The sequence below is a fragment of the Oncorhynchus nerka genome, linkage group LG2 (assembly GCF_034236695.1).
Source record: "Oncorhynchus nerka isolate Pitt River linkage group LG2, Oner_Uvic_2.0, whole genome shotgun sequence".
In the NCBI taxonomy this organism is placed as follows: Eukaryota; Metazoa; Chordata; class Actinopteri; order Salmoniformes; family Salmonidae; genus Oncorhynchus; species Oncorhynchus nerka.
The window spans coordinates 24,459,446-24,468,714 of NC_088397.1; the positions used below are offsets into that span (position 1 = coordinate 24,459,446).

Sequence of the window (9,269 nt, forward strand, 5' to 3'; positions counted from 1 at the left end):
TCACACTCAATTAGTACAATAACAGTCAAGATAATTACACAAGCAAACTACCAGTGAGAGAAAAAAACACCTTGTGACCACATCTGTCACACGGAATGCGTGTCAGCCATTAAATCGTCTATCTTTGTCTGAGGTGTATCACCAAGCCGCCATGTCCCCAGCTAATCAGTGGAGGTGTTGGCAGGAGAACGTTTGTTTCTCTCTCCATCTACACCTCCCTCCAGAACGCCTGTCACATCAGCGGAGGTGAAAGGTCACCCCGGCGCCATCTGCTCAAGGCGGGGGTCCTCCGCCAAAAGATGCCAACCACACACTGTGCAGTAGAGTAGACCAATTAAAAACAACGTTGCCTATTTCGTTCAGAAAAATGTATGAACGTGTCACTCCCAATCCCTTGAAGTGAGTTGGATGTGGAGTGCATAGTGACAGACAGGTGGTTTAAAAAACAACAACCCATTGATTACTTCCGTAAATATCTCAGAATGTGCATCAGAGCACAATTATTTTGCATTGGTGACAATGGGAGGGAAGTGAGTGAGTGTTATTATCTTTTAATCAAATCAATAAATGTGTTTATTTCATAGAGTACATGTAGGTATTTGGCTGGTTCTGCTTCTTCAGCTGAATCGAGGGGAAATGCTACAGGACTGTTACAATGTAATGTAACAACGTAAATTACACTGTGAAAACACCAAGATGACATGTTGGCTATAAAATTATATCCATGGTCTTGCATTCATATTAACCCATAGTAAATAGTTCTAGTTCAGAAGATAGGTTGAAAAGGTCCAATGCAGCTGTTTTTATCTCAATATCAAATCATTTTCTGGGTAACAATTAAGTACCTTACTGTGATTTTAACTGAAAACATGGTCACCAGGCAGGCTAAAACTCCATATCATCAAAACGGTCATGGCGAGAAGGGCTCCAGCTTTTGTCAAATTAATGTAAAAAGTTTCCAACCATAACCTAATTCTCCTAACCTGCTACGAAAAGTCAAGACAAAAGCTAGATCCCTTCTAGCCATCACCCACTCAAACAGCTCTTACACTAAAAGGGCATTATTATTACTTTCATAATTTCACAGTATTATTCCAACCTGATAGTGTGGAAATATAATTAAATTCAGTGTCCAAAGGCCATAGAGTGGATTGCGAGTAGTTCCTCATATTTCTGCTCCAATCAGAAATCCACTTTCATCCTGACTCCACTGTAACTGGTCTTTGGTCTTCTTCCTCCACTGTAGGAAAGTTTCAAAATGGCCACTCCCCAGTGTACTGTATGTAGAGGGCGGAGAAGCTCAAGGCCGTCAGTGCAGTCACCAGTACAGTCAAGAGCTTCTGCCACCACAGGCAGCAGTCCATCTTCTGTTCCAGCCTGGAGCTGCTGGCCATCTACTGAAAGACCTGGGGGAGGAACAGAGGGCACCAACAGCAACCGGGGCATATTAATTTGGCACCAAATGGAAGAAAACAGACCGAAACATGGTGGGACTACCTGCCCTTGTCTTCAGCTGCAAAACATTTAAAGACGTTTTCCCTTCCATATGGAACACGACCCAGGTGAAGTATCGGACCTTTTTCAGACCACAGACTGACTTCAGATGGACTTGATAGATTGAAAAGCATTTCAGCAGGCAAAGATAATAGTAAATATGAAATTGTCCTACTGATACATTTGCATAATAAGGATGTGTGTGTGTGTGTGTCAGTGTCTGTCGCCCGAGGTCACAACTCACCATGGTGTGCTTGTCTTGGTAGCCATTGATCTCCATTTTGTGAGACCTGTCAGTCAAAGGGCTGAGTGCCGACTTGATGCCCTCCAGCATGCGACACCGCAGCCTGAAGGTAAAGAAAGTAGAAGACCATTGGTGAACAGTCCCTACACATGCATCCTCGAGGCCTTGTTGCTTTTAGTGACAATCAACAAACCAGTACTCATAAAAACTGGTTTGAGTTGTGTGTACAATGGATGATGCTACCTGTGCTCCATTATTTTAGCCTTTGGGACGCCCTTCCAGAACTGGGCGAGGTCTGTGCTCCCCCCACCGCTACGTGGCTCCATCTCAGCAGCCATGATTAAGAAGCGATCCTGAGGAGAGCACAGGAACCCTAAGAGCCAATCAGAGAGGATGGAATTTGACCACAAACAATCAGAGGACAGCAACAATTCCACATGGGCTAGTCCTTGACCTTCTCAAAACCTGAATGATGGGTTTGTATTACATAGCGACAGCGGAGATGAAATAATTAGGGCTACGATATGTCGTACCTCCATGCAGGGACACAGTGATTTCCATACTCTCGCCCGCCCCACAACTGCTACTGCTTGGCTTCACCCTGTACTTCTCTGGGGCTGTGGTCCGCACCTGCGGCAAAACACAAACAAGGGTGCTCTCATACGAGTACATTGTAATGATGCAATCACACACTTAAAAAGAGCAACATGAGAACTGACCTTGAAGGCCACTTTGTTTTTGGTGACATTACTAAGCATGATCAGACATCTCTTCTCACCCTCTCTGTGGCCAAAGCACAAATCCTCAGGACTGGAAAGAGAGAGTGAGAGTGTGGAGTCACATCTCATCTCCGTCTAGCAGCCTCAGTGTAAACAGTGGTCTCATAACCTTGAAAGGTAGTGTGAGGTCTGTGGTTGGAAACTGTGTAACTCAATAAGTTTTGGAAGTGTTTACACTATACTGTGTGTATCAGGGGAAATACACAGAATCCAAAGCTAACCTGATATAGAGTAAGGTGCCTTTGAAAGTGATGGTTGGCCTACGGGATCCTTTCCATCTGATGGAGCCATCATTGTCCCCATCCTGTGCCAAGTATACCTGCCTCAGACAAATAGAAATAAAAGACACTAATGTTACTGTTGTTGATATCATTCAATGCACTTATGAGATTCGAAAGTGTAACAATGCTCAGTATTAAAACCAAGGAGTTTCGTAAGGGGAACGAAGGACAACATTTCTGGTGTAGGAGAGCTCGACACCAGAGTGTCCTTGGCCTCCAGGTCATCATCCTTTGACTCTGTGTCATACTCTTGTCCAGTCTCTGGTATGGGGTTCCGGAAGACGTCATCAGGCAACGGCGGGTAACTGAAATTGATTGGGTACTGGGAGAAAATGAGAAAAGAACTCCATAGTAAATGCAATGCATTTGTATTACATAAATTATTTATCAATGTAGTATTGTGTACTGGTGATGAATTCTGGCAAGGTGTGTGTATGCAAAATACTATTGGTTTATGTACTGTATGTATGATACCATCATATGGAGTTGTTTGTATACATGCAAGTACGTGTGTGTGCACATACACAGTAGCTTTACATGAGAACATGGATGCATGACTCTTGTATGTCAGTCATGTGTCTGTCTTGTGCATCATAGGCACTGTACTGAAAGTAAAGGGCACGCATGTTGTCATGTTAGCCAATGGGCATAAACAGATGTTTTAACATCTGCATGTGCTTATGTGCTCAGTAGATATTTGGATGTATGGGGGTTATTGTGGCCATTGAGTGGTAAGTTACACACAGTTCCTCCCATGTAAGACAGGAGATGCTCCCCATCAACATAGTTCTGGATGTCACTCTTGGACACAAACTTCAGCTTGTCGATGGCGTCTTGACTGAGCATGTTCTTCACTATTTTCAATGCCGCTATATATAGAAGATGGGGGGGGGGGTAGTTAGTAGTATTGACTGCAGCAGTGCCATTGAGTGGAAGCATAGCATTTCCTTCTTTAAGTGACTCCCCATTCATGATCCATGGCATCTTGGCTGAAATGAAATAGAACACATAAATAACACAATTCATTTTACATCCTCTGTAGGCAATAAAGGCATGCAATTGGGTTCACTGAGTCCTTTTACACTATGGGACCAAATGCACCAGATGGAAGCCACAGGCGGCTGGTGGCAGCTTAATTTGGGAGGACGAGCTCATAGTAATGGCTGGATGGGAATTGATGGAATGGTATCGAACCCATGGTTTCCATGCGCTTGGTACCATTCCATTTACTCCATTCCAGCCATTACTAGGAGCCGTCCTCCCCTCAGCAGCCTCCTGTGTTGGAAGCCCACCAGAAGAAAGGGATGCTTACAGAACAATCTATGGTAATACACCTGGAAGCAATTGATTATATATTTGATCAAATCCATGTCCTACAAGAGAAAAGAAAAGAGAGAATTCCTATTGTTCAAATATTTTCAACAAATAAACCCATAAATGTTTCAAACCGGCATGTGAGGATAAAGTTGTTTTGAAAGCACATAGCTGTACTGTATGTCTCCTGACATATTTTGAGCCCCAAGCTAAGGCATGACCCAGATTGGGCAACGGAGAATAGTTTGTCTAAATGTACTCCAGACAATGCTACTGTTTATACTGTCTTAGGCTCCTAAGAAACCACTCAGAGAGAAAAATGTATATAATGCATTTAATAGTCAGCATCTAGTATTTCAGAGTTTGCCATCTACCACATGTTTCTTCTTGTCATGCACAGTACATAATATGGAAAATAAATAACAGAACATGAATGAGTATAGAATAGGTGAGGAAAGTTCAGGTTTACCTTAGTGTCTTCCCAACGGTAGTTTAAAAGGAAACCAAAGACAAGCATTAGTGTGTAAAGATCCACTCAGTGACTTGTTAACACAATGTTTGGACATTGATACCAAGTTCCACAAAACAAAATCAGCTAGAGGGGAATGAGAGGAGAGCAGACATCTTACAACGCAGCTTAGACCCGCTTCGGACATGTCAAAGATCCCTGTGAGGGGAATCCCCGGTTCCCGCCGGGCGTAGCTCTCCAACCAGAAGGCCACGTACATTTTCTTCTCCGTCAACATCTTCACATCCTTCATGTGCAACTTAACCCTGAACCAGACTGGGCAGACAACATACAAGCAAACCTCAGTGGCCTTCAAGGCAGATACCCAAATAGCTCAAAAAGACTAACTGTAATCCACCATACAAAAACACAAGATTGCCAATCCCAATCCTAACTTGAATCAGGAAACTACAATCTGAATAGTGAGATGCATGGAAAAATGATCACAGCACCCCAGAGGACGAGGCTTTTACAAGAGATAAAATGATGAGGGTGGCCATAAGTTAGGTCTCAGAAACAACATTTCTGAACCTTCTTGATTGTCAGTGTTTAATTATTATTATTATTATTATTATTTAAATACATACACAGTTTGTTGCAATCTTTATCATAGCCGTGGACATAATGCATGCCAGACTTAAATAGAGACTTTGAACAGAGCTTTCATGATGTATGGAAGAGAAAGGGATATTAAAAACATGAATCAAACTGGACTCTCAATGCTGTCTATAATAATAATAATAATACATCATTCTTACATATTATACTTATATAGCACTATTCATTACATAAAGACATTTCAAATCGAGAAACACCTTATCAACACCATCATGTTGAACCAGTGGAAGTTTGTCAGCAATTTGCAAGAATGCACAATAACAGGGTATGTGTCCTAGCCAAGCTATTCTACTGTTCTTTGTTGGAGCTATATATTCATTAATACAGCTATACAGTATGGGACAAGGCCACTGGTTGACATCAAGTCCCTGTAAAGGCAAAGGTCAATCCACCATTCTGTTTGAATTCTTTTCTCCACTGAAGACTCTCATCGATCATCTTCAAGGTGTCCTCCACCACAAAGTGGCGCCACTCCAGATAACAGTCAACCAAAACATCATCCTTCCATAACCTGTCCACATCCCTGGAGTCATACTTGTCTGACGAGTCTGTGGGAAAATGGATGACACTCAGTACTATTACTCTGTGCGTTTGTGTGGTACATTGAATTCAGTTGAGCTGCAGTGCACTGCTTCTGTCTTTAAAAAAAAGTGTGATAGTTTCAGGTTAAAATACTCGATTTATGATTGGTATGGACAACTATGCAGCATCAAAACAGTGGAATATACTGAACACACACACACACCTGGGTTGATATACACTTGAAAATGTGTAAATGCACATGGATTTCAGTGTTCTCTGGAGAAATGTTTGCTGATGTTGTGCAATCCTACTTTATCCTACTCTATACACAAACAGCTGTCCCGGGACTCCAAGTGGACACCAGAGCGCTCACCTTCTTCGATACGAGATCGTTTTCTTGTTTCCTGTTTTCTTTTGAATGTCCTGTTTGAGAAGACATTTTTCAAAATATCGCAAATTCTACAACTTTTACAAATAGCATGTCAACTTTGACTATTTTTATTATTAGGCTTACCTGCTCTGATAAAGCCGATCTTTGCATCTCTCGTGCTCAGAAGACAAGAAACCAAAACCAGTTGGCTGACGCACTGTCTGGGAGGAAGTAAATCATGATGTTTCAATGTCAACTGTTACAGACAACTAACAGACAAACTGACACTCAAAATGCTTAAAAGCCACAATTCCATTTCGACAGTCTGACCCTGCCACTTTGATTGGTAAAGGCAAAATGGATGCAATGATTGTACAGTATGAGGTTGGATAGTTTTCAACATATTTTGTAGTCAACACTGAATACTCAAACATTATAATGACAACAAAAACAAACGATTTAATTTGGACTACAGCTGTAGCAGAGCACATGCATGACGCACAAATTGCATATAGAAAATATTCGGCACCTGTGTGTGTGTGCCACTGCCAATTGACAGGTGAACTTCTCTAGACCAGAGTTTTACCAAACTTGGTCTTGGGGCCCCCCATTACTGCACGTTTTGGGTTTTGCCATAGCGATACACTCAAATAACAAACTTGCTATATATGTATTCGTTTTAACTACTATCCACTAGGTGGCACCATGTAGTCGTGAACTAAATATATATATTTTTTTTTTTTCAAAGGCTTCTGGGAGATTTTTCCCCTGGTTCTTGGTTGCTGTATGCAGCGCGTGCGTTTGTCATCGCTTGGGTGTACTGCACTAAATGAAGGTAACTAACTATATACGTTATGTATCGTGCATTTATTCACAATGAGATCCCGTCTATAATAATGTTATAGCTATTGATGTTTGAGGATTTATTTATTTTATTTCTGGCGTGTGTCTAACCACCAGCTGCCTCCATTTTTGGATTGATATCGTTGTTCACTGCTGATAACTTGCTTGCTATGGCTTCGCTGGAGCTCCTATGCTAGCCAGCTAACGTTAGCTTGTACTTGTTTTGAAATGAGGTGTATTATGACCACAATGCATTTTCCTTTACAGACACTAGCTGCGATCTAAACCACGCTGCAGGAGAAGCACCACCATGGTAAGGTACCACATTGGACCTTTTTGGTTAGCCTAGTTCTGCACATTTCGGTTAGTTTTGCACGTGAACGTATGTTGGTTGGATGTTATCAATGAATCATGGTGATAACAATGTCATCCATCCTCTGTTGTCCTGGACAGGAGGACCATGGTAGCATCTACTCCTGGTTTGCCCACCCTGTGTATGGCCACTACTGGCAGCATTACCAGCAGGCTATGAACTGGCACCAGAGACACAGGCAGGCCTACAGAAAAGCCTGGGAGGCTGCCTACAGGCCAGGTTACCCCCAACAGTACCCCACTGCCCCCCAACGCTATGCAGACTGGCATGAGGGAGAGAGTGGGGGGAGGAGGGCAGAGAAGACGGTCGCTGCTAAGGACCATGTGGAAGAGGATTTGGAGGGGGGCACAGATGACGAGGAGGGGGGCGGAGAAAGTGGCTCGGACAGCGAGATCGAATGTGATGTCAGCAACATGGAGATCACAGAGGAGCTGCGCCAGTATTTTGCCCAGACTGAGCGGCACAAGGAGGAGCTCAGTGAGTGTGTGTGTTTGTCAGTCAGCCAGTCTCTACTTTTAAAAGTTCCACAATGAGTGTTAATAACTCTATCATCATATTGCTGTATAAGTAGACAACTTAATGCACCAATACAACTACATTTAATGAATGAATTACATGTCATGAAGTATTCTGAGGCTGACTTTAAAAGCCTTGTGTCTTGTGTTCCTCCCCACAGAGAAGCAGCAGCAGCTGGAGGCGGAGCAGCAGGATAATTACGTGTTGGCCGACCAAGACCTGCACAGAATATCCTGGCACAGCAGGTCGCTGCCCCCCTCTGAGCGGCCGGGCGAGCGCCGAGGCGCTGAGATGAAGAAGCTGTACGGGGAAGACGCGGCAAAGGTCCAGGGTATGGAGGCGGCCATGCAGCTGACCTTCGACAGAAACTGTGACAAGAAACAGCCCAAATACTGGCCCGTCATCCCTCTAAAACTGTAGCTCCACTACGGACATCCATCTTCTTCCAATGGAGCCCACTGACACAGTTCCAGTCGAGACAACCCCCTGAAACATAGAGCTGAGAAACTGGGTCATGTTCAGTAGGGAGGAAACTGATTGAAACGGAGAGGTACTCCCTGCAACCTGATCATAAGTGCCTAAACATTCCCCTCTCACCATAATATCTTATGTCAACCAACATTTTGGGGAGGAATTTTGTTTCTGTCGTTCTTAGCCAGTTATTTCCGTTCTTCTGGTTTCACAATAAAATGACAAAATCATAAGATACAGGCAGAAGAAAAGGACAGGTATACACAATTTGCATAAATGTTAAAGCTCCCCCAGCAAATTGAGTTTACAGACTCAAAAGTGAATCTCTTTTTCAGGCCACCTGTTCGGTCAACAAGCATGGTTTCACGTCCAGGTAGCCTTCAATCTATGATCCTCTTATTGTAATTTTTTTTTGGGGGGGGGGTTCATTCCTAGTTAATTCAACCCTAAATGAAGAAAGATTGCTGCTAATTTGGTTTCACTAGATTGTTTTGATATCATCTTCAGACGCTGCTTAATAGCCTCCGACTCGATGTTTGTCTGCTTCTTTCTCAACATTCAGATGGGTTGCATCTGCCTCAGCGTGCTCAGGTAGAACAATGTGTTGGTTTCTTCCCGTGTGTCTTTCATATCAAAATCGTAAGCTTGTTGATCTAGTTTTGAATAAAGAATGTTTGTGATGAATTGAAACTCTAAATATGTTATCAGATTTGAAATGTCAAATTCTGTGTCAGTGAGGCTAATGATCATTTATGGCCCTGTAAATTGAATCTTGGTACATTGATTTAATTGGGTCTGTGTTCTGTTATATATGAGAATCCAGCCACTGAGTCGATTCTGGCATAGTTGTAGTGAAGGTTTTGGCCTGATTTTTGTTTAATGCAATTTCACCTAACCTTAGTCTTACTGTCACAGGAAACCAGGTGGTCCAACTGC

At 42.8% G+C, this 9,269-nt stretch overlaps 2 protein-coding genes and 1 long non-coding RNA gene across 3 annotated transcripts; 1 reads left to right on the forward strand and 2 right to left on the reverse strand.

The window, feature by feature from the left end:
• Positions 1 to 554: 554 nt before the first annotated feature.
• On the reverse strand, positions 555 to 3,992 carry LOC115145093 (motile sperm domain-containing protein 2-like). Its single transcript, XM_065025033.1, has 5 exons — positions 2,739 to 3,992; positions 2,272 to 2,368; positions 1,982 to 2,111; positions 1,739 to 1,841; positions 555 to 1,406 (listed from the first exon to the last, which is right to left on the reverse strand). Exons 2-5 carry the CDS (start codon positions 2,297 to 2,299, stop codon positions 1,395 to 1,397), a joined length of 273 nt encoding a protein of 90 aa, XP_064881105.1. The 5' UTR covers positions 2,300 to 2,368; positions 2,739 to 3,992; the 3' UTR covers positions 555 to 1,394.
• Positions 3,993 to 4,366: 374 nt separating this feature from the next.
• Positions 4,367 to 6,380, reverse strand: LOC115132961 (uncharacterized). The gene is made up of 3 exons (XR_003864161.1): positions 6,275 to 6,380; positions 6,134 to 6,183; positions 4,367 to 5,786 (listed from the first exon to the last, which is right to left on the reverse strand). It is a non-coding gene; the product is annotated as an uncharacterized LOC115132961 (long non-coding RNA).
• Positions 6,381 to 6,922: 542 nt separating this feature from the next.
• Positions 6,923 to 9,017, forward strand: LOC115145102 (gem-associated protein 8-like). The gene is made up of 4 exons (XM_029686367.2): positions 6,923 to 6,965; positions 7,241 to 7,286; positions 7,427 to 7,823; positions 8,023 to 9,017. The coding sequence occupies exons 2-4, from the start codon at positions 7,284 to 7,286 to the stop codon at positions 8,280 to 8,282; spliced, it is 660 nt and encodes a 219-aa protein (XP_029542227.1). The 5' UTR covers positions 6,923 to 6,965; positions 7,241 to 7,283; the 3' UTR covers positions 8,283 to 9,017.
• The last annotated feature ends 252 nt before the right edge of the window (positions 9,018 to 9,269 follow it).